The following is a 24,545-nucleotide window of genomic DNA, read 5'->3' on the forward strand; positions in this document are numbered from 1 at the left end:
TCCAGGGATTCGCTGTTGATAGATAAGCTGACGGCAGCCGTGTGCTTCAGCGACCAAGAACCTGGGCATCTTCCTCTTCTCTACAGTAACAGACAGAAGAATCACATCTGAGTGAATGTAATGTACTGTATAATACAGCCTTGCTTTTACATATTCTGGTTTCGTCGGCATTGAGACAGCCTGTAGAACGGCATTAATTCTGTTGTTCTCGAGCAGTGTATAGAAGCATAACGCAGGCGCTTTGATGTGAAGAATAAGTTCTTGTGCCTTGAAGTGTAATTTTAAATTTAAGTAAAGAGTCCCTCTGTGAATTCCCACCTATATTCAGCTCCTGTGGGGAATTACCACTTAAGAGATTACAAGGCTCAGGAAGTGTAATCTTTTCACTTCTTTATATATATATCATCCGTTCTCTACTGGAAAAGGAAAGAATCTAACAAAGTCATTAGTGCTCAATCAAATGACATTTCTTTATTTTAGAGTGTAAACCTATTGGAATGAATGTTGAATGGGTGGATACATTTGAGTAGGAAGCAATCCAGGAATCCACTTGTCACATTAAGAGGAAGAAAGGTGAGGGAACCTCCATCGGAGAATGGCTCCATCAGCGCCGGTGCTGACCAAGGTGCGGTTGTTGGAGCAGACCTTGATGCTGGTGATGCTGCCACCGTGAGCTATTCCTATATGAGTTACTGCACCTTCCATGTAGTCCCACACCTTCACCAGCTTGTCATCTCCACCTGTCATAAAAAGGTGAAAAATATGTCAGTAACCTGGGAGCGGTTTGAGCAGAGTCGTTTCAGAAGAGGAGATGAAAACAAAGACTTCAAAGAGGTGAGAACACACTCAACTATATGTGCGAGTAAAAAAAAGACAAATGGAAAATAACACAAGAATGCCAGGATCCGAAGCATTTAATGGTACAGTTTTTAACCAAAGGGTTTTTATCTGAGCATAATCAGCAATCAACCCGGGGCAAGTGTAAAATGCTGACTCATGTACACATTTTGTGGATTTAGACTCTTTTTTTCTCTCTCGGTTGAATTATATTGAAAGTAAAAAAAGTAAAAGGCGCACAGCAACAACAACAACATAATATAACAAGCAGCAGACGTGTAATGGCTCATACCTGTCACAAAGTGTTTGCCATCCTGTGTGATGTGCATGCCATTGATGGCCCCAGACTGCGAGCCTTCCAGTTCTCTGATGGCAGATCCGTCATACACGTCCCAGTAGGCAACCTGAAAAGGAAGTTAACACATATTTGTTCATCACCGGCATTGTTTACAGAAGACTTTGTGTCCAAGAGGGAGGTGGAGTGTGCATGTGCTGTGCTGAAGAAGAAGAAGAAAATCATCAAGCAGGCATCACAAGTGACACGTAATGATCACTTTGCTGTAGTTTGAAATGATAGTATTAATTCCGTTTGAAGATTGATTCAGTTTTTGACTATTGGCTCACAATACAAATTATGCAGATGACAGCCTCTCTTTGTAGTTGTGATAGTCTTCCATTACATCATCATATACTGTCTTATTTCCTGTTATGGTAATATGCAATATGTGACCCTCAAAAGGCCTTGATCTAACTGTACTGCTTTATTATTTGTACTCTGTATGGAAATGAGTATAGGTCTATGGTTGGATGCTACACACATACACACACACACACACACACACACACACACACACACACACACACACACACACACACACACACACACACCAATTGAAACCATGTTTGCTGATCTAAATGAGATTTAATCATCCCTCAAGTGTTATAGCTGTCAAAGTATCAAGTCAAGGCAATTGTAGCCGGAGTTATTTATAGCGCAGGCAGCAGAAACATCACAGTACCACATGACAACAAGAGTCCTTTCTTGTTATTTATATGACCAAGCTGAATACAAATGTTAAAAGTTAAACACTGTAGATGATGCCTCCGATGATCATTAAAATCAGTCTTCTGAGTCATCCTGTATAAATTAATTTCGAATAGAAGATTTAGTGGCTGGCTTTAGCACTAATCTCAGTCTCTATGTGTGTTTGAAAGTGCCAGTAGCCATTTCAAAGTTGGCAAAACACAGGCTGAACAGATTGCACTTCAAAGTCAATCAAGTGTTACAATATTTAATGTCTAGTTATTGAAAATCTGTATATCCTGACTGTCATGTTTCTTATAAACAATACACAGAAGTCTACCATTTGACTAAACTTAAAATGAAATCATACGCAACCCTTTCGTTTAAGATTTCATGTTACTCAGAGCAGAATAAGCGCAGCATTTACAAGAATAGCCTCTTAGATAGGATTTCATTTCTCTGCACAAGACCATGCCTGTAATGCATTATAAGAGGGGAAATGAAATCTTACAAATACTGGTGGTTATTATGGAATGAAACAGGAACAAAAGGCTCAGGAAAAGAACAAGCCTTATTTATAGTTTCAGAACTGCAGAGTGATTCTCAAAGCAATAAGCTGCCCTTACAAGCCACAGGAACATTTGTGTGGGGGCCTGCCAAGCACAGGATCTCTCTGCTAAAGATTGGCTTATTCAGATGGAGTGACTTGCCGGTGTTGATATTCCTACAAAATAACTTTGCATAACATAATTTAGGAAAACACAGACACAAATGGAGGGGGAAAATGGTTCATTATAAATACATAAGTTCTAAAATCCTTCCTTTATTTGACTCAGTATCACATTAGTAAGGCTTAAAGCTGTCCAGACTATGCCAATTTATTTGGCAAAAAGTGTTTTTCTAATGTGACGTGAAAGTACCATCTTTTTGACAAACAGCAAACAAAGCAGTAGCTCATAAAAACACACTCATGAGAGATAAAAGTGCGATCTTCTGTAAATACCAGCGTGACCAAAGTTACAGTCACAGGCCTCCTTTTCTCCCTCATATCATCTGCCGTCGCTTCCTCCTTTCCACAGTCACGACCTCTCCCTCCTTCATTATCTCATTTCAGCAGCTTATTAGAGACTCCCACCTGTGTGAGATCTCTTGGCCCATCTGTGTTCTCCCCACCTCAGTTTGGGAAACTGGCTTATAACCACAACATGGGCCACAAGGAAATTAATTACATGCAGCAAGCAAAGGGCGAGTCTGACACGTCAGGCCTTCTGTTTGTAATGATCACCTTATAACCAGGAAAGACCTGAGTTCACAACCAGAGTACAGTCGCCTCAGCTTCAGACAAGATTAGCATCATTAAGTCCTTATGCCAATGCCAATAACTATAATGTATTATAGGATAGGTTATTTTGTTAATAGGGTTTTATCTATTTTACATATTAGTGCAATGCCTGTTGGGAATGTGCCGACTGCTCGGCCCCCGGAAGTGCCGCTTGCAGCGTTCTCCAGAACCCCTCATCCCGTTTACGTCACACTCGACACTGCACTCCCTTGGGTCCACAGCAATACACCTGCCAAGTGTGAAGTTGATTGGATGAACGTTTCTTGAGATATGCGAAAGACAGTCATACATCCATACACAGACAGATGGACAAGAGACTCCTGCCTTTATAGTTTGATGCTGCTGCTAAATCGCCATCTATTGGCCAAATGGCACCAAATTCGTCATCGTCACTTAGACGTCATATGTACACATGTTCACCAAATGTGGTATCAATAGCACAAAGCATTGAGGAGATATGAAGTTTTTTGTAACATGAGCATTTGAGCAAACTTTGACCGCCAGCTATAGCAAAACTGTCTGGAAAATCAAAAATCTGTAAATGTAAAAGTTTTTCTGGCTTAGTTCAGAGATGTTTTGTAAGAAATGTGTTGGCGATTGCTCAGAATTTGTAGGAGTAGTAGTGAAAAACAGATTTGGACGGAACACCGATCTAGACGCATATGCTTATATGGATAGGTTCGTCTGGTCCAAGGAAATCAAGGGACAGCATTTTCATTGGAGACTTACGACTCAAAGGTAACCAAAACATACAATTTGTTGAAATAGCACAACCATCTGGCCCAATTGCACCACATTTAACACTGCACTCCCTTGACACACACACACACACACACACACACACACACACACACACACACACACACACACACAGATTCCTTGCTTTCAAGTTAGATAATATGTACTTCTTTTATGCAAGTAGAGAAGTTCTTCATTTCATCAAATTGAGTCTCTCAAGAATGTTATCGATTGAACACAAAGTATGCCTTATAGTAACATCACGGAGAGAAAAGACATCATTTACCTCCCAACAACACAGGTTGTTGGGAGGTGCAAACCTTGTAACCACGTTGTACCCGGTTCATATTGTGCTGCAGGAGTACTATTTCATCCTCCCTGTCGCAAAACACGGCAACATGGAAACAAAGCAATAAACCTGCTTTCAACTATCATTGCGGTACTCCTAAAGGAAGCAGTGGAGAGAGTCATATCTATATTGTCTCCACTGAATGCGGCATCAAACATGCATCCTCATCAACACAACCTCTCCCTGAACCTCCACTCCCCTTGTCTATTCTGTTTCCTCTTGGCCCCTGCCTTTTCTCTTCACACCTTAGTTCAGTTCTATTAGTTTACTGTCTGTGATTTTACTCGTAAAGGCATGCTGGGATGTGCTGAAGGGTTGAACTAAGGATAGGAGAGAGAGCAGAGTGTTGGTATTTGTTCTCCCAGACAGAGAGCCTGTGTGCTGGGATGAGCAGATGGTGGATCTGGCTGGCACTTGGGTGGCATAGGCACATCCGCAGGAAGGCACGAACACCACAGCTCTCCCCTCTCTCATCTCTCCCTTCTCTCTCTCTCTCTCTCTCTCTCTCTCTCTCTCTCGCTCTCTCTCTCTCTCTCTCTCTCTCTCTCTCTCTCTCTCTCTCTCTCTCTCCCCTTCAATGAATTCCTCCCTCTCTCTCTCTCTGTCTCTGTCTCTCTGTCTCTCTCTCTGTGTGTCTCTCTCTCTCTCTCTCTCTCTCTCTCTCCCCCCTTCAATGAATTCCTCTCTCTCTCTCTCTCTCTCTCTCTCTCTCTCTCTCTCTCTCTCTCTCTCTCTCTCTCTCTCTCTCTCTCTCTCTCTCTCTCTCTCTTTCTCTCTGCTCACTCAGCACATCCACAGTGTTAATCAGCACAACTTGTCCTCACCTCTCAGCATGCAGGGGAGGCAACAATATGGGTCTAGTGTGTGGCCGGGAGTTCAAGGGGTGTGGATGAAGTGCACAATCAAGGACACAAGCATTTCATTCTGCCACTGTGAACTTCTGACCTTATGTAAATAAGTGGTGCAGAGTTAATCAAAAGGACTCAGAAAATAACAGACTTAAAGAAGCGTTTTTGTCAAAGTGACTAACAGCTGACACAATGGCCTAATTATGTTCAGCTGAGATTATGACTGTGTGAGTGCCAGTCTCTTTGCACCCCAAAGGGATTTTCAATCATTACATTTTTTTCCTCTGAGGCATGGGAGTTGTGTCCCTGGGAATGCTTTGCTAACTAACACTTTATATGCAAGTGCATAAAACCAAAGCAAGACAAATCTGATGGTAAAGATGCAGATCTCTGAGACTGCAGTAATAGGATAAACTTAAATCCTATCCTAATGCACTACTGTGGTGGAATGTAAATTAGTACATTTACTCAAGTACTGTACTTAAGTACATATTAGAGGTACTTTACTTGAGTAATTCCATGTTATGCAACTTTATACATCTACTCCACTACATAAACAAAATAAACGTTTTAAAACGTCTCTTTGATCAGCTGGAAAATACACCGTCACAAAACTGAAAAAAGGGCGGCTTTTCTGAGCTCATGAAAAGTCAACTTTTTAGAGAGACATGGTTCTCATAGGACAGCAATGCCGCCGATTTAACTACCAAACAGTATATAAATGAGTTAAAATTAGCACAACCTGAAACAACTACCGCAATACAATCCATCATACTCACGTGATACTTGAAGTAAATTGTGCTGATAACACATACTTTTACTTAAGTAAGGTTTTGAGTGCAGTACTTTTACTTTTAGTGGATAATCATCACAGTGTGTTATTAGTACTTTTACTTAAGTAAAGGATCTGAATACATCTTCCCCCACTGACGGTCCCAAAACATACCTTTCTGTCCGTGCCACTGGTGATGAGCTGGTATTCCTCTGGGTGGTAGCATACCGTCCGGAACATTGTGTTAGCAATCACCATTTGAAGACTCGCAAACCGCCTACAGGGGGAAATGCAGACAATGGTGCAGAAGATGAAAAAAAGAAAAGAGAAAGGAGAGAGAAGGCTGACTTTGACAAATATAGCAGAGGTCTAGAGCAGGGGTCTACAACGTTCCTTCGGGCCAATGACCCCCAAACTGGCGTAGCGTGGTGCAGGGACCCCCTACTGTATATATTGTACACAATAGGCTTGAGGAGGTCTGTACGACGGGGGGGGTTTCTTTTAGTTCACCCCTCTCCTTTCCTCCACTCTGTCTCTGACTGTAGGTGTGTGTCGCCGCCCTTCACGAAGTACAGCGGAGGAGGGAATGTGAATGGCAAAGCAAAAAAATAATAATTGCGACCCTCCCTGGGGGGGTCGGGGACCCCCTGTTGAAGACCCCTGGTCTAGAGAAATCACATGTGGTAAGAGGGCTCTCACACCATGAACTGCCAAGTGCAGTTTAATGTGAGAACTAATTTTTTCCATGCAAATGAAATAAACATAAGCCGATTTGTATAGTTAAAAATCTGTCACTGTAAATAAAACATGCGCACAACCTCCTCTGTGTACACTTTTCTTTGTAATTGACTGGACAGGGGGTCAATCTATCATTATTCATTAAGGCTCTTGTCTGACTAATATTCTTTTAGTAATTTAGTAATCATACAAAAAAAAGTAAATCTATGCTACTCTTGATGCATACAGTCTGGAAGCCTTTAATTCTCAACGGACTTGTTCATTGAAGAGGATAGATAGTGAAAAAAACATGACCACCATTGGAGTTTTTAATGGCTTTATTCTCCTCACAGAAGAAGCCCCCACAGATTAAAGGATTTAAGATTTCTTCATAAAGGATGCACTGGATTTCTTTTTATTCCTCCTGTACCAGCCAGACACAGATGGACAGCTTAAGCATTTCACTCTCATTACAACACAGACCTGAAAGCAGCGCTCTCAATCTTCTGTCATTTTCTCTCTCTTGTATATCATTAGCAATTATACTTTTCTTTTTTTTTTTACTAGATAATGTGATTAACTGATCCAGTAACACTTGTTTTGTTTTTTTAACTCAACTGCTCTCGGCAAATTATTTGAGTTTCAGGAAAAATCTAATCTACTGTATGAGTCACCCAGTTTAAGATTGTGGGGTAACATTGACAATTAATTCATTTTGAGTTAGTGCAGCGGCTTTGCAGTTGTGTATGGCATTTCATACAACTATTAAAACAAATGTGAGTATTCTATGCAGTGACTGTGCACAAACAAAGGTTTAAAGATGATACGAAGTGTATATGTATAAACATTTCTGTTCTTTGTATGTTGCACTTACGTTTGTTTGGCTTATTTCAAGCTAATGGTTGAATTTGTATTCTATTGTTTCTGTATGTTGCACATTTGTTTGACTTATTTGAAGCTATTGTTCTGCACTTAAAGGATTTCACCTATTTGAAGCTGATGTTCTGCAAGATATTTGCTGTTCGGAGGTTGTATCCTCATGATTGTTTGCACTTATTGTAAGTCGCTTTGGACAAAAGTGTCAGCTGAATGAACTGTAATGTTATATGTGAGATGTGTGTGTTGTTGTTCTTCAAGTGTTTGGGTATGCAAACGGACTACTCACACTATGTCCCAGATGATGCAGGCACCATCGGAGCTGGCACTGACACACTCTTTGTCGTCACTCTTGATTTTGATACAAGTGACGGTGGCTTTGTGCTTTTTCATGGTCTCCAGCAGCCGATGGCCTTGTGGCTGCAGCTCCCAAACACGAACCTACAACAAGTGAACCCAAACTCATTCAATTTACCAGGAGATCTCTTTTACATCAGTTATGACACCTAATTAAAAACACTTTGTTTCAATGATTTGTAATGCAATTGAAGCACACATAGTACTTTAAAAACAGTATATCTTTTTCATGTCTAAATAAGTCAATCTGCTATCATGCTGTATGCCACAGCGCTCAAACACATAACATATTGAATATGTATTTGCAGGGTGTGTATGGAATAGTTTTGGATCTGACTCATGGATGGAACAAAACACCAGCATCTTAACTTAGATGATCCTCAATAATTCACAGCTTCAAATGTTCTAAAGAAAGAAGTGAACTATTAATATATTAAGACTTCTCTGAGGATGTTCACATGTTCATCTTAAAATCAATTTCCACAGATTGAGGAGGAATTCCACAATAAATAACAGAAATGCACAAACGGCTCCTTAAGACAAATGTAGACACAGCTGTGTCATGAATCACACAGGAACGTGTCTACCACTACTTACAGAAATTAAGCAGCATAATCAATTAAGCAATTAAGCATAAACATTTACTTAGCATATGGCTTTCCTAATTAAAAAAAACATGTGTGCAGAAAATGGTGCCTTGCAACCAACTGTTGTTCATCTACTGCACATGGGCACTGCAGCTAAACTGTAATATCATCATGCTTATCATGCTATCGTTACTTTATGTTTTCATTTGGTGCGAACACTGAACATTACACCATCTTTTTTTTTTTAACAATTCTATGTTTGAGTTTGCAGGTGTTATGTCTACTGACCTGCCCCTCTCCCCCTCCACTGACGATTCTCTTGCAGTCCCTGGTGCCAGCAATGGCTGTCACACCCATTCTGTGCGCGTTGTGAATAATGAGCATGAGCCGGCCACTTTCCGGCGCAAACACGCGAATCTTACCATCGTTCCATGCTAGAAGAGTGTGAAATTAATTCAGTTAACAAGAATAATATTTTGATTCAGTGTGTGAAGTAACTTGAGGGGGAAAGTGTTGCAGGTTTTGAGGAACTAATTAGAACTACATCTCATACTAAGAAACAAAAAACGGAATATTATTTGTGGCAATGAGCTTGCAGATATCTCTCCCTGATTCCCACCACTGATGATGCTATGTCCGTCAAGCATGAAGTCCAGGGAATTGCAGGTCATGTTGGGTACAGTGATGCGCAACAGCTCTTTGGGTTTGTCTATGTGCCACAACCTGATGTCCTCCTCAGAGCAGGTTGCAAATAATTCAGATGTTCCGCTGAAAAAAAACACACAGAACTGTTATAAAATAGAGCTAATTAAGTTAAAGGCATTAACCTTAGGTTTAACTATGGATCAATACAAGCAATGACACAATGAAGTTGTATTCAATATGTTAGCCAGGTGTTTGCACAATATGCCTTAAAGCAGGGGTCTTCAACGCTTTTCCGGCCAAGGACCCCAAACTGATGGAGAGATGGAGCAGGGACCCCTCCCTACTATATATATTGTATAACATTGTGTTTTATATTAAACTGGGCCTAGTGCCATGCATAAACATAGCTACCCTGTTATTGTGCATTCAATACTAAGCTATTCAATGAACACTGAATGTGTGCGTTGCTGACTGAAAGATAACGTCTTCTGCCTCCATTTATCCGTTCGCTACAATATGTGTGATTCATGTTAATGTGTATTTGAAGACATTTCAATTTGTGGAAAACAAATTGGTTGGAATGTTTTTATTTATTTAATATAAAAAAATGGTCTAATCAACCAAAAATGTTGCGACCCCCCCCCTGCAGTACCTCCACAGACCCCCTAGGGGTCGCGGACCACCTGTTGAAGATCTCTGCCTTATACCGACATGGATAGGGCACGCATATGTCACCCTCTAGTGAGCACAATGGGGTACTGAAGTCATGTGTGATGAGAGAGGTTTAAGAGGTAAAGACAAACAACTATTCACAGTAGAGGTTTAGGTTTCCTCACTTGTACTTGCTGCACTATAGATGACACAGATCAATACTATCTGTAATACTTTTGACAAAAGATGAATTCTGTGATTGTGAAGGAAACGTAGAAAGAGCCAGCATCACAATATACTGTGTTGCAACTGCTGTTGTGGAAGTAGAGAACCAGGCCGGATCTAAATCTAAAGCAGGCATACACACCAAGGGAAAGTAAGCAACACTTTATGGTGCGCTGTCGCCTGCTTTGGAAGTACCATCTCAGTGTTGTGTCCAGCTTGGGAAAACAGTTGGGAAGCGCCGTTGTTCAACAGACAACACATGCACATGCAGCCTCAAACAGTCCTTTACAGATGTGAACAGACAGCTGGCCCTACATTGTTTGGACATTAACTGAATAATGATCTCCAAAATGTAGTCATAAACATGGCTGATTTCAAACATGATAAATATGCAAAAAAGCATCATTAATATATTGTATTTTATTGAATTTCAATTCATTTAGAATATATTTCTTGTCAAATGTAAAAGTTGTAAAAGGCCCTTTTGCCATTTTATTCTCTCTGGTGGGACTTTGACTCTTTCTCCCTGAACTGTCTGTGAATCACTTACAAACATATGGCTACGTCCTTGACAGCACTGTTGTGGCTGGTGGAAATGAGTTCAGCCTTAAAGTCATCGTAACTGAAGCGGTACATCTGAGCAGCTTCCGTCCCAACAAAGAACTGCTGGCCCTCTCCTCTTAGAGCGATGGAGGTCACCCCCTTTTCTAGCTCGACTTTCCTAATGTGGGAGAAGAGACCACAAGAAGCTGATAAGGAGCGCTGTAAAATAAACACAGAAAAACTGTTTACATTACGGAGGTACCCTGGATATTTATTCTAATATGTAAGATAAAGAGAAATAAAAGTTGTGTACACAGCATGTATTATTACCAAATGTAAGATATATTTGTTTATGGAGGTGATTCAAATGATACAGTTGTTGGACTCACTTAAGAGTTTTGAAGTTAGTACTGGAACACAGAGTGAAGGTGCCCGATCCAGAGCCGACAAGCAGGTCCCCAGACTTCAGTATCCTTAGGACGTTGACACCCTGCACAAAAAAACAATCTATTTCAAATATAAAATGAATGAGTTGCAGATCAAATACATATATTTCCAAAGTAGCATTCCATCAGGAATACAGTTCAGGAATCAGCTCTTTATACGCAGCAGGAGTCCTGACTATTAGGCAGAGCGTGAGTGAGCCACAACTGACCTGCACGTGTACAAATTAGGAATGTAATGGCTCCCATTGCGCCGACATACCAGGCTGTATTTTGCTTTGAGTGGACCACAGTCACTCAGAAGCCCCGTCTTCAGGTTGATTTTCATTATGTCTCCACTGGTGGTGCCACAGAAAATGAACTGATCATCCTCTGAGATCTGTGTCATGACATAAACAAGTCAACAGGAACATTTAAATCTTAGCTGTGTATCTCTCCAAATGCATCTGCTGCCTCTGTGCCACCAATCATTTAGTGGCTTATGGCAATTGCCATTTTGCAAAACTCAGACGGACCTCAAAGTGGCAAACTAGTTAAATAAACAGGGCAAACAAACTGATGTGGATAAAAGTCTCTCAAAGACTCGTACCTCTACACATTTCACAATCCTCTTCAGCTTGCCCGTCTGACACTCTGTGGGCCTGATCTTCCTGTTGAGGATGTCCAGCTCCCATACTCGCAATGTACCGCTGCACAAAAAAGACCAATGATATTAAAAAGCTTTATGAGAATAATAGAAATGTTACTTGTTGCACAAGGCTGACACTTGGTTTACGGAACGCCAGTAGACAGCGTTTACTCACCTCCCAGCAGAAACAAAGATATTGTCTTTTGTGTTTGAGTAGTGCACAGTGAGGCTGTGACCGGCACTGTGCGCTGAAGCTGGGCTCCCACAGATGGCCTGCTTGGTCTCAATATTCCATACCGCTAGGCTGAAAACACACAGAAAACACTCCACACACTAAACAAAGAGAGAATATGCACAGTTGAGTGATTTACATCCTGGTAAGGTGTGGCTATTCTATTTCATTTTTAGTAAAAATAGAGAATTTTCTTCTATTTTTTTTTTACTGAAAAACTGATTTGCAGAAAGAATACTATATGTATCAAGCGTACTGTATTTCACAAACAGTGATAATGCGCCAAGAGAAGAAGCTCAATTTGCATAAAGATGGCTGCTGCAGTAAGCACTCTTCTGAAAGTCACATGGCAAAATGTTTGCCTTACTTGTGGAGATGTGGAATGTTTGTGTACGGCCATTGCCATTGAAATCTTGTTATTATCAGGTGATGTAAGTAACATTTCAATCTAGAAAGAGTGCATAGCGTACCAGGAGTTTTTCAAAACTGCTATTCTGCTTTTCAACTGATCATGTGTCTCTCTTTGTCATCTGGTTATTTGGGAGGGAGCACAGCATACTCTGGCCTGCACCACCCAAACTTGATGTTTACCTGCCATCATCCTGACCTCCGAGGGACACCAGGTACTTGTCGTTGGGAGAAAAAGCCAGTGCCTCTACCTTTGCCTGGTGGAGCAGCAGCTGGGCATACATTGTTCGTTTTGCAAAGTCCCAGATGATAACCGTAGCCTCGGAAAAAAATTATATATTTATTCAAAATGTTACGTGTGGAAAATGACACATTTGTTTTGTCATACCTTTCTGTAAATAGATTCAAGCCTACCTATTTCAAACAAACAATGACGCAACATCAAAAGAGGAAACAGATTAAACAGGTATGTACTGGTGTTGGGGATTAAGTTGTTTTAAACATATCAGAATCTAACAGATAAAGGAAAAAGTATAGCAACTAAGCCTACCTTAAAGCCCATGAAGTTGACCTGTCCAGAGGCAATATATAATCCACTTTTGGACACTGAAATACAGGATACATTGTTTGTGTGCCCGTGCAGGAACTCCTGCTTGCCGTCTTTGATTCTCTTCAGAATGACAGCACATCCCAGAGGATAGATCAGGTGATCTCTGTCTGGATGGACTCTCAGGCCAGAAAACACATGCCCTGATGAGACAAAGTGTTGCATAAGAGAAAATAAGAGAAAACGCGATTTAAGAAAGAAAAGTGCAAAGATAGGTTTGTGATCATGATGGATGTCTCTCGTTTTAAAAGGTAATGTTAGATCCAGACTAATAAACTGGCTTTAACCGAAGGGAGTAAACCAGTTGAAAGGTCACAGGGGCCCATTGTTGATCTCATGCTTTCGAAATATGGCTCTGACAGTTTAAAACATTTACAAGAATGGTGTGATGATTGTGATTTCCCAGCAGTAGGGTCGTTAAGTACGGCACAGATAGGGAAACTAGGCACAATACTCCAATGTTATTTTATACTATTTTAATTCTGCTATTTTAATTCTGCTATTTTTATACAATCGTAATTCTGCTATATTATATTATTTTAATTCTGCTATTTTATCTGTTATTTTATACTATTTTAATTCTGCTATTTTTCTAATGGTACTTCAGACTCATTTACATCAACACTGTGATTATTGTGCTGTAAATGCTCTTATTCTGTCTATTCTTGTACTAATTGTTATGTTTTTGCTGTGAAGCACTTTGGGCTTCAATTCTTGTATGAAAAGTGCTATACAAATAAAGCTTATTATTATTATTATTATTATTATTATTATTATTATTATTATTATTATTATTATTATTATATTAATACACAGTAGTGTCTTTCTATTGTTAGCAAAGCAGTTTAAAAACGTAGCCAGTTAGCTTAGACATTTAAAATATCAAAAAGCTTAGTAGAAACTTCCTAACATTATACACACTAATTGAAAATAAAACCCACGATGTTTCATGTGCGCAACTTAGCTAGTTTGATGTGTGTTATTAAGCTAACGTTAGGTTAGAACCGTAAAGTATGCAGGAAAACTTACCGTTAAACCCAATAACAGCCTCCAGTTCAAGCTGAGGAACGCCATGTGTTTCAATTGCCATTGCTGAAAAAATATATTTATTATCTTTCTCCTGTAAAGTGTTAAGATAAGCCTGCTTTCATCAAGAAATTCAAATGTTGCAATAAAAACCAACGCTACCGTTGAATTCTCCAACAGGCCTGATAGCTCTCCAAGTAACGTTACACCAAACAAACGTTACCTAGCAACAGATGGGGTTCTGTTGGCCAGTCATTGGTCGGGGAAACTTCCTCGTTACCTTCACGTGCTCACGGAAATGTTAAACCTTAAAAGGGGGTGCACGTGTAAACTTTATAATAACATATTTATACCACTGGAAAATGTAATAGCTAATTAGTTGATGTTAGGGGACAAATCTAGAGGGGACATTTAGATTTTTCTTGAACAATAAAAACTTACCTAAGACACATTTTACTTTGTTTTTTCTATTGGTAGAGACTGATGGACTGTAATCTGTGACCTGACATTACACCAAAAACCTTACAGGCAACTGGTTTATACAAGCAGGCAACATGCAGCAGAATTGTTTCGTGTACAACAGATGTCATACACATTTAAAAAAAAATGCTCTAATTGCAATAGCTCTTATATGAAGAAAGTTTATTGGTGGCTATATATTCTATAAAATTGAGCACATCTCTTGAATACGTATGTAAGATTGTTGTGTCCATTGTGTTGTTACTAACGATGAACAACAACACAATGTAAGGTATCAGTTATTGACAGTAGGCTACCATGTATGTAGATAGTATCACAAAGAAGATCGATGGATTACATATCTACACAATATATATGTGATACATGTTAAATAAATCTGAAAGTGTTTTTATTTTTGCACAGCTCATACCAAAGGGAAACTCCAATCTATGGCTCAAACCAATCAATATTTAAGCTTTAAAGCTCTTGCACTTCTGACTGCACTGCCATCGGTGATCTCAAAGCAGGTGTTTCACATTAGTGGAGCTCGGTAATATACCTGCATGGAGAATAATGTAACAGCATGTTTCTGTTCTGACTCAGTATAGCATTAGCCATTCTATGTAGATTTAATCATTAAAAAATAATAATAATAATAATAATAATAATAATAATAATTTGATATAAGAGTACAGAAATTGTTTTATTTTATTTTTGGCATTAATTGTTATTTTAATTTTGAACAACATTTTGAAAGAAAAAGTACAATAACAAATTACTGAGCTTATGGTATTGACAGAAACCATTCACAAATCTTGTTCTTGTAAATGCTCGTGTTTGCCTTCTGTGAAGTAGCAGATTACATCAGATTACGTAAACCACTATTGAAAAGCAGACATTTACTCAGATTTTGTCAAGACTTTGAATTAGTCAATTTTATATCTAGTATCAGTTTGATTGCATGTCAAATAAGATGTCTTGTGGCAGGGACACTACTTTTGGTTGTGACATATCTTTTGGTTAATAACAAAAACAAATGTTTTCCATGATATGAGATATATTTCCACACTATCTAAAAGCAACTCCAAATGTGAGTGACGAGGTGAATCGTCACAAAGCTTCAGAATGTGTTCTTAATGACTACAAACTAGAATGACACTCTGAGAGCGCAGACCTCAGCCAAGGCCAGTGGTGCATTCAGGAGCTCCTGGGATGCGTTTTCGAGTTGTTGTTTTCCGACTTGAAGAGGCGTTCACGTGTGTTTTCCCAGCCGGACATCATGTTTTTAATTATATCTTGCAATGTTAACAAAAGTAATTCACTGTAATTCGGATCCACTTTAAACTTGGCCCATGCTGCACCATTCCACCAAGTTTCATCAAGAAAGTATTTTTTCCGTAATTCTGCTGACCAACAGATGAAAAAAAACAACCTGTACACATAACCTCCTTGGCGGGAGTAATTACTACACATGAGTACATTTCAGCTTGTGGCTCCAGGAAGATACCTTGAAGATACAAATGTCCTTCTTTAAGGATTTCACTTCTATTTTCAACTGCTAGGATCCTCAGAGGGTCCTTCAAAACCTAATGTGTCTTTGGATGTGTCCATAGACATCTGTCTGCTTGTGTGTGTCCTCCGGTGTCTGCTCAGAGAATGGCTCCATGAAAACCTGCGACCACAGGTGAGGCACAGATAGGGTCTTTCTCCTGTGTGTGTCCGCTGATGTTTTGTCAGTGACTTGTACCGTGTGAAGGTTGCCCCACATTCATTGCAAATATATTTCTCGGACTTAATATGAACATTTTGTTCATGTTCTTTCATGTTGCCCAGCTGCGAGAAGCCTTTACCACACACAGGGCAAAGATGTGGTTTCTCTCCTGAGTGGGTTAAGCCGTGAATATTCAAATCCTGCCGAGAATAAAATCCTTTTGCGCAGATTATGCATTTGTACGGTCTTTCCCCTGTGTGGCTCCTCATGTGTCTTTTAAGTCCTTCTGAGCGGGAGAAGCAGCTCTCACACAGGGTGCATCTAAAAGGTTTCTCTCCCGTGTGGGAGCGGAAGTGCCGACGGAGCTCTGAAGCCTTGAAGAAACACATCCCACAGTCGGCGCAGCAGTGAGGTTTTTCTGGCTGCTCCTCGTGCGTCTTTTCGTGTGCTTTGCAGTGACCAGACTCGGAGAATCCTTTCCCACAGACTGAGCAGGTGAAAGGCCTCTCCCCGGTGTGCATTCGCTTGTGACGGACAAGTTTGTTAAGTTTACTGAACGTCTTCATGCAGTATGAACACTGATGAGGCACCTTTGGTTTCTTCGCGTGGGTGCGCTTGTGTCTCTCTAACTTTGAAGGCCTGTTGAACACTTTCCCACAGTCAGGACAGGGGTGCTTGTTAGTCCTATTGTGGCAATTCTGATGTCGGATCAGCTTCTCTTGCTGTGTGAAACTCTTGTCACAATGCTCACACTGATGATGAGTCTTAGGCTTCCTCGCGTGTACGGGTTTATGCCTCTCTAGCTTTGATGGTCTGTCAAACGTCTTGCCACAGATGGAGCAAGGGTAACACTTGTCTGAGATGTTGCTCTCTGGCTGATGGGAGTTCTCGGGCTCAGTGGCGGATGAAGCATCATTGGAATCTGATTCTGAGATTATCTTCACGATGATTTCTCCGGGACCTGAGGAACAAACACATCAAAGAATATCCTCTGAATACTTTGATTTAAAAAATGATAAGATAATAATCTCAGCAGAGTATAATTACTAGATTTTTATCAATGAATGATATTACATAATGATTAAATAAACTGAACACAAAGGGAAACACAAGTGAGGTCTGGGGATGTCTGTGACGGATTTTAGAATGGAAGAATTCCACTTCAGTGTCCTTTAAAAACGTTACTGAATGGGAACTCAGTCTTATTATAACATGTTTAAATGTAATGCTGAACATTATTTGTGCATCAGATTTGTTACTTAAGTGTTGACCAAAAAAAGAAATTGAAATACAAAGAAGCACTAACACTTACTGTCCTCTGAAGATTCTGTTTTAGGGACAGATGCAGTGTCTGGGCCCATGACTGCAGCCTATTTACATTGCAAAAACAGAGAAAATGGAAAATGGCATCAGGACAGTAGAGCGGTGATTCAGGATTGCTGAGGCTGAAACTGATTTGGGAGTTTGATAAATGTGATAATGATAATTTCACCAATAGCATTTATTTTTCTAACATAAACACACAACATAAGCAAACAATCTTAATAGGGATCCCTCAGATTTGTTTATGCTTTATTTTATTGAGACCAAGATGCACACGGAGCAAAAATATTTTACTGTTGAAAAATCAACATGTCAGTGCTCTCAGGTGGACAAACTATGCTATAGATGCTTTATACATAACCACAAACCTAGTTGGACATTTCTGTACCTATTGGCGTATAACATATAATGAATTAAAAGTGCATTAAAATAACAACATTTACAAGTTGCCCACTGGAATACAGATATATCCTACTGTGAAATCCTATTATATCTGTTTAATAGCTATGCACAATTGTATCTTTTTTCCTTGAAAGATCACAACTTACAGTTTAACACATTTATGTCCAAAGACCCAAAGAGCTGGTGTTATGATAGATGTGTAAAATACATTACAAAAAGATGAAAGCAAGAGAAATACTATGTTTAAGACTATTTCAACAAGGTCCTGTTATTTGGGTTAAGTGGTGAGTTTTATCATCAACATGTAGCTTTGCTACTCAGACTATTAGACTCTAGCATAAGCTTACTGCTGGCTGTGTGTTGTGTTAGATAATGAGGAGCATATGAAGCAGAACAATCAGACTCTCTCGTGCTCTCAGTCAGCCCTATCTGGAAGTTTTCTCTATTACATATTTTGTGTAGCTACAGTATTAATGTTAATGATACGATGATACATTAATCAGGGTGGCCTTCTTTATCAGACACCCATCATCTCTGAAGCAGGGTTAAGCAATCACAAAGGCCCGTTGTTTATGTAATTGTATAGCACCATCGATTGTTAGATAGATATTACTTTTACGATCTACCAAAAAGCAATTTAGCTTAGCTTTTAAAAGCTTCACATCAGCAACGTGTTACTTATTTGAGTAGAGGATGAAGGGAATAAGAGACGAAACAATGCTAAACGATATAAATGTATGAGCTAGTTACAGATTGCACCTCAAATTGGACAGTAGCCAGCGTTAAAACCCCATGTGTTATATATAGTATGAATATAACATCTGTAATTACACAGGGCAACTACGCTAACATGTTTTTGAATTGCGTTTAGCATGACCCCGTGTCATGACAGAGAAATCCCGACTGTTGTATTGTTAACGTAAACCATTTTATTGCTGAAGTGACTTTTTTGAATTTGAGGGCGGATAATTGTTTATCACATGCACACAAAAAGGTAACGTTTGCTAACTTAGCTAAAGCTAACGTTGTTGTCGCATTAGCTAGCATAGCACAGGCGTATAAGATTCAGTAGGGCATATAAAATTGAGTCCCACCTCTCTAATAATCCTTAAAACCGAAGGTTGTCACATCTTTTGTCCACAACGTTTTAAATGTAACCTAATTTATATTTAAAGGTAGCTAATCACTGCAGCTTGCTAAACAAGCTGTAGCACTGTGGAGTTGATAACCTTAGCCCCCGTTCCCTTGCAAGATACCTTCATGTGCCCCACGTAAATTTGGGATTTTGGTGTAATTGCTAACTTTTTTATTATTTATTATTTGTTCATGCGCCACGTACTTGCTTTATACCGTAAAGTATGATGTGGTATTATAATGATGAGAAGATGGTACTCATTATGGACATCGTCATTTTCTATTTTAAAGACAAATGTGTCGACCGAAGTAAAGCAAGTTACAGTAAACACATCCAAGTTCTGCACTGATTTACAAAGGAATCCAGACCAACTGGTATTTCGTTGTTGTCATTGTTTTTTATTATCTGCACTAAATGTTTTTTGTGTCTGTTATCACAAAAAAAGAAACAAAGAAGCAATCAAACAAAAAAACACGTTGTCCCAGTTCAGATACCTGCTCCTCTTCCTTTCACCAGCACTAGAACGCAGCAAATATCTCATATACCTGGGACACAAAATGTGTCGGCTCGGTTCATTTATTTTTTGAGAATGTATTTGGGTCAAATTGCGAGTGTGTCCAATGGCACCTACTGTACAAGATGTGCATACATAGGATAATACTAACTGTCAGGTCATTTTAACAGCAATCATGACCTGAAAAAAACCACATTGTTTTATAGGCCTTCCTATTAGAAGCCTAACAGTCTGATAAAGTAAGAAAACTACAACAGGAAGTAAAAATATTTGTTTTTCAGTATCAAACTCACTTGCTTTAGAACTCAATAAACAGTAAAAAATAAAATTATGTTCACAACAGGTCATATCTTAATACGTTACTAGACATTGATAAAACAAAAAAACGGATCTTCTGATCATCACATGTTAAAAAACGCATGAAGCTTAATTGTTTATCAAATGCAGATGCAGCAAAACAGCTAGACTTTAGGGAGCTAAAACAACCGTTATTAATTTATTTATATCAATTATAAAGAATCTAGGATTTTTTCATAGTTGGCATTTCTCAACCTCGCTTCTGTGTTAAGATGCTAAGGTTGTTTTTTATTTTGTGTGGAGATTTTCCTTAGTCTTTTTGAGAGCTTCCCTGAGATAGGAACTATTGTTAATGTGGGCTTGTAAAGTCCAGTAATACAATGTATGTGATATATAGCTATTCAAATAACTTGACTTGACATATAGACGACAAGTCAAGTAAAATCTCACTCATTATGTGCATATATGTCCATTTCACAAAATAAATATTTGAAATTTACATACAAATCAAGTCCAATGAACAGGCATCAAGAAAAACTGATTCAGTGTTTACCAAAAGATGCAAAGTTACAAGGCCACTTTCTCGTCATTCTACTGAGAGGGAATACTGTGTGAAAAGGAAATAGAGTTCTGGATGCCCCACACTTCGAGTGCCTGGATCTTGAAATGTCCCTTACAGAGTGAGATGCTCTTGAATGTGTCACAAGGCTCTGTGTATCCCCCCTCTAGGTCTTCCTGTAGGCAGATTGCGTGACCTCCATCACCACCTAAGAGAAAACATATACATCAGCACCGCATAAACACTGTTAACTATTGGCTAGATGTTTTACTAAAGGTTTTAACTGGCATACCTATTATGAGCTGACTGTCACTGCCTGCTATGAACATGGAGGCTTCTTGTTCCTTGGGTCTCTTTGGCTCTTTGGCGGTCATGGGTTCCTCTGATGGGGCAGTAAAAGGGATCGTCAGGTAGCTGGGGTCCTGGGGGGTTCCAGCAGGACAGGTAAGAGTTGTGGTGGCTGTGGTGATGGGGGAATAGCCACTATTGGATACCTGAGAGGAGGCACAGCTGCTGTCTTGAACCTGCTGAGGGGAAGCTCTTCTGGTCATTATGTTGACCATCGCCTGCTGGTAGCGCTCCATGCTGGGACGAAGCTGAAAGAGTAAGCAAATTCTATATAAAGTTGACACAAAATTTGACTTAGAGCATGTTACAATACACCTTATATGACATACAAGGGTTGAATTCAATAAAAACTAAGCAGGAATATGTCGCACCGTAAAAACGAAACACTCCCCAGTTCCAAAATATGTAAGTCCCTCAGAGTCATGCTTTCTTCTTTCTACCACATCTGTTGACAGGAAGGCACCAAAGACCTGAGAAATGAATACAAAATGAAAAAATAAAAGCATATGCAGCAAAACTATCCTCTGTATCCCAATATTTATTATGTTATCTAATGTTACCTCTTCATCCACAGTTTTGATAATCAAGACCACTGGCTCGTGTCCCTCCACATGTGAATATAATCTATATATGAGAGAGAAAAAACACAATCTGCTATATGTGCAACCAGGCAGTATCTCTGATGACTAACAGTTGCCTGTACATGGACATACTGTAAAGCTTGCGCTGTATATTAAATGAAAATAACATTTTGTGTCTTATTAAGAGCAGCTGAAAGGATCAAACGCATGACAAGATCCCAACTTTCCCAATTAAAATATCTTTCCATGTCATCTTTCCTAAGCATCCTCCTTTATGTTTTACCATGTGTTATAAAATAAAAGACAGTTAAACGCTCAATTAGTATTGAGTAGTTTCAACTCTAGGTATTTTTCAAAAACAACATTTGCCACCCACAGTGACTGAACTGTGAGTCACTTGACTTTCACACTCAAAGCAAACATGTTGATAGTGAAAACACACGGCCCCTTTCTGTTATGTAACTAGTCCTGAGAATCTGTTTGTCACTGCTGGTACATAGTATTCAGCAGTAAAAAAAACAAAGGTAACTTACGAAGCAAGGCTTCTTCCATGTTCATCTGTATTAAACAGCCTGATGGGGCTGAAAAGGGCAAAGCGCTCGGGTATCCAGGCCCAGACCACTCTCATCCCAGTCCCCGTCACAACACTGGAGGTGAAGTTGTTAAAGTCCACCATCTCAACCGACTGCCTTTAGGAACATAAAAATAGTTATGATGAGAATATGAAATTGATTTAAGATAAATATGAGACGTTTTTTCATAAAAGTCCTTTATAAATAACACAATGAATTATAAGCATGTTAGAAACTTATTCCTTTTCTTTTCTTTCTAGGTTTCCTACAAACATGCCTCTTATAGGCTGTGCTATATCAATTTCTGCATCAACCTACCTCTTCTGGTGTGTGCTGACACCTTTTTGCATGAGGGAGTCCTTATTGGCATTGAACAGGAGGTTAAGCTCTCTCCGCGTGGCCATTGGAATCATGAAAGCCCTTTCCAGAAGCTTCTCAGCTGTGCAGTGGCGAGCTACACTCTCCACAAACCTTTTCATATCTGTTCTGAAGTCCTCCACGTCTGCCACTCGAGATGACACAGACACTTTGTAGAGGCTGAGCAAAGCCAATGCCACCCTATACAAAGAACAATTGTGAAGTACTTGCACTTTTATTATTTTAGAAGTAATGGATATGTCATGAAAAATTGTGAAGCAGCAACAAACCTGTAGAGGATCTTGTAGCCCTCCAATATGTAGACATCAAGCACTCTGATGGCATACGAGAATGGAAGGTCAGCGAATATCCACATGATCCAGTCAGAGTAAAACTCAAAGAGGTTCTGGTAAGAGCTGGCGATCAGCTTACGGATGCCTCGGCAACACCTGTTAGCAAGGTCTCCAAAGGTCATGCAGGAAGCGCGATATGTGAGGAAGGTCTGGTCGATATAACGCTTGTTGGGGTCATTGTAGCAGATAAGCCGGGACACACTGTGGAAACACTCAGCTTCATCCTCGCTGAAGTGGAGGAGGAGGGAGACCATCTCGGGCAGGATGGGGCAGAAGTTCATATCTGGGAAGCAATCGCCGAGACAAAGGAGGATCCTTTTAACGGAGTTCATTCCTGCTTTGTTGAGACAGTATCTGGATAAGAGAAGAACAAGCATTTTCCAAATATTTTAAATCACCCAAAGTAAAAATGAACCAAATAACCCGACAATATTGAAATGTGATGAGGGCACTTTACAGGTTTGTTATTTTAAAGTTCATACAGTAGGTCTATTAGAATAACTTCACTGGAATATGTTGTTTGTCACATTCACTGAATTTATTTTGGCAAAATGTTGTTTTTTGGGTAACAACTACTGTACAACATGTTTTTATATATATATCAACATGTCTTTGATACATGAACCAATATTAACCCACAAAGGTACCTTGGTATTTCTCCTGCCTCCATGTACTCTGGGACTGGATGGGTGCTGAGTTTCTGCTCTCCAAAGATCTTCTTGGCCAATTCGTGGTGGACATCTCTGTCTGGAGTGACGGACCTACTGCAGATATAACATCAATGCATATTCAGATCATATATAATGGATTAATATTAAAATGCACACACTGATTTAGCAAAAGTCTTATCAACTACCAGAAATGCATGCATTCTTGTATTCATGACATAACATATTTAAATTTAGAATTTATGAAATTCAATGAGACAATCTTAACCTGGAATTGATGCTGTGGATGATGTGATAGTACGCTTTGGCCCTGAGTGTGTGGGGCATGGCCCAGAATCCCTGTCGGCCCATAGTTTTCAGCTGCTGGTGATCGCTCTGCAGGATCTGTTGGTATTTTATGGCGGCTTCAGGGTCGATCTTCTCCCAGTCCACAAACTGTCCATACTTCATCCCCGAGCTAGAGCAAATTTCCCACTTGTCCGACTCAGAGATGGTCATCATCGACACTGACTTGAGATTGCCTTTACTTCCTGCGCAAGGTATACATACATACATTTAGTTTGTATTACCCAAACTCTAGAAATAGACTTTGTAAGTAGAATACATTATAAAAACATTATTTCAGTACCATTCAGTTCTCTTGTTGGTGAGTGCTTGTTTGGTTTAGATTTGGACTTATTTTCCTTTTTGTTCACTTGATACTGGAGTAGGGAGCTTGCCCTCTGCCTCAGTGGACTGGAGCTCGAAGAGTTTCCCAGGTCATAATCGGACTTCTCAGGCTCTGGCATGTCATAACTGTAAAAGGACCTGGGGAGCGGTTGATAAAATATATACTCAGGGATAATTAGGCCTACTTTTTAGTCTTCTTTTTTTGTGTTGGACATGGTCTGTCTGTTATCCAATGTTGTCACAACATTAAAACACAAATCCACATATTTGCAAGTAACATGCCTGTTGCTGACTATTGTCTGATCAGTAGCAAACGTTTGATTAAATAAAACAGCATATGCAAGTTGAATGGCAAACATACCTGGAGCGAGGTCTGAGAAAGGTGTCCTCTGTCTGTGTCTGCTCACCGTAGTTCTTACTGTCGTTTGGATTGTAATAGGAGTGAGACCTTTGCCTGCTTCTGGCTCCATCCGTAGAGCCTTGGTCAGAGGATGTGCACATTGAGATTGAATTCATGTTTCCACAATTGGAGAACTCCGGCGTTCTTGAAACATCAATCATCTCAAGTTGTATTCTTCCACAAAATGCAAGCTGGAAGGTAAAAGTGCCTCCTGCCTGAGGATCAGGGCTTTATATAAGCCTGTGGGCAGTGGTCATGTGATTCAGGTATAGTGGCATCGCTTGTTTGTGGTGACGGTTTAAAGTAAAAAAAATAGAGTGACTGTTTTAGCATTGGCAACAT

The 24,545-nt window shown here is 39.7% G+C and overlaps 3 protein-coding genes across 3 annotated transcripts; all 3 read right to left on the reverse strand.

The window, feature by feature from the left end:
• Positions 1-453: 453 nt before the first annotated feature.
• On the reverse strand, positions 454-13,919 carry cfap52 (cilia and flagella associated protein 52). Its single transcript, XM_029437994.1, has 14 exons — positions 13,859-13,919; positions 12,773-12,972; positions 12,406-12,542; positions 11,758-11,886; positions 11,544-11,643; positions 11,217-11,333; positions 10,901-11,001; positions 10,519-10,689; positions 9,067-9,215; positions 8,736-8,881; positions 7,793-7,944; positions 6,085-6,187; positions 1,130-1,241; positions 454-740 (listed from the first exon to the last, which is right to left on the reverse strand). Exons 1-14 carry the CDS (start codon positions 13,917-13,919, stop codon positions 559-561), a joined length of 1,860 nt encoding a protein of 619 aa, XP_029293854.1. The 3' UTR covers positions 454-558.
• Positions 13,920-14,511: 592 nt separating this feature from the next.
• Positions 14,512-18,984, reverse strand: LOC115010573 (zinc finger protein 239-like). Its single transcript, XM_029435234.1, has 3 exons — positions 18,845-18,984; positions 17,338-17,395; positions 14,512-16,986 (listed from the first exon to the last, which is right to left on the reverse strand). Exons 2-3 carry the CDS (start codon positions 17,384-17,386, stop codon positions 15,866-15,868), a joined length of 1,170 nt encoding a protein of 389 aa, XP_029291094.1. The 5' UTR covers positions 17,387-17,395; positions 18,845-18,984; the 3' UTR covers positions 14,512-15,865.
• A 1,292-nt stretch (positions 18,985-20,276) lies between these two features.
• LOC115014157 (TBC1 domain family member 24-like) lies at positions 20,277-24,364 on the reverse strand. Its single transcript, XM_029440843.1, has 11 exons — positions 24,165-24,364; positions 23,763-23,941; positions 23,403-23,664; positions 23,114-23,230; positions 22,404-22,820; positions 22,075-22,314; positions 21,718-21,873; positions 21,164-21,227; positions 20,975-21,073; positions 20,548-20,851; positions 20,277-20,463 (listed from the first exon to the last, which is right to left on the reverse strand). Exons 1-11 carry the CDS (start codon positions 24,362-24,364, stop codon positions 20,288-20,290), a joined length of 2,214 nt encoding a protein of 737 aa, XP_029296703.1. The 3' UTR covers positions 20,277-20,287.
• Between the last annotated feature and the right edge of the window lie 181 nt (positions 24,365-24,545).

The sequence above is a fragment of the Cottoperca gobio genome, chromosome 1 (assembly GCF_900634415.1).
Source record: "Cottoperca gobio chromosome 1, fCotGob3.1, whole genome shotgun sequence".
NCBI lineage: Eukaryota > Metazoa > Chordata > Actinopteri > Perciformes > Bovichtidae > Cottoperca > Cottoperca gobio.

What these genes read in the sequence shown, in the direction of transcription:
- cfap52 (XM_029437994.1), bottom strand. Translation starts at nt 13,919, where the DNA reads ATGGCAATTGAAACACATGGCGTTCCTCAGCTTGAACTGGAGGCTGTT. An exon ending in GGAGGTCAGGATGATGGCAG is followed by an intron (nt 11,887 to 12,405) that starts GTAAACATCAAG and finishes GTGTGTTTTCAG; the next exon opens with CCTAGCGGTATGGAATATTG. An exon ending in TGGCAAACACTTTGTGACAG is followed by an intron (nt 741 to 1,129) that starts GTATGAGCCATT and finishes TTTTTATGACAG; the next exon opens with GTGGAGATGACAAGCTGGTG.
- LOC115010573 (XM_029435234.1), bottom strand. Translation starts at nt 17,386, where the DNA reads ATGGGCCCAGACACTGCATCTGTCCCTAAAACAGAATCTTCAGAGGAC. An exon ending in AACAGAATCTTCAGAGGACA is followed by an intron (nt 16,987 to 17,337) that starts GTAAGTGTTAGT and finishes TTTGTTCCTCAG; the next exon opens with GTCCCGGAGAAATCATCGTG.
- LOC115014157 (XM_029440843.1), bottom strand. Translation starts at nt 24,364, where the DNA reads ATGATTGATGTTTCAAGAACGCCGGAGTTCTCCAATTGTGGAAACATG. An exon ending in ATCCACAGCATCAATTCCAG is followed by an intron (nt 23,231 to 23,402) that starts GTTAAGATTGTC and finishes TTATATCTGCAG; the next exon opens with TAGGTCCGTCACTCCAGACA. An exon ending in CATGGAAGAAGCCTTGCTTC is followed by an intron (nt 21,228 to 21,717) that starts GTAAGTTACCTT and finishes TCTCATATATAG; the next exon opens with ATTATATTCACATGTGGAGG.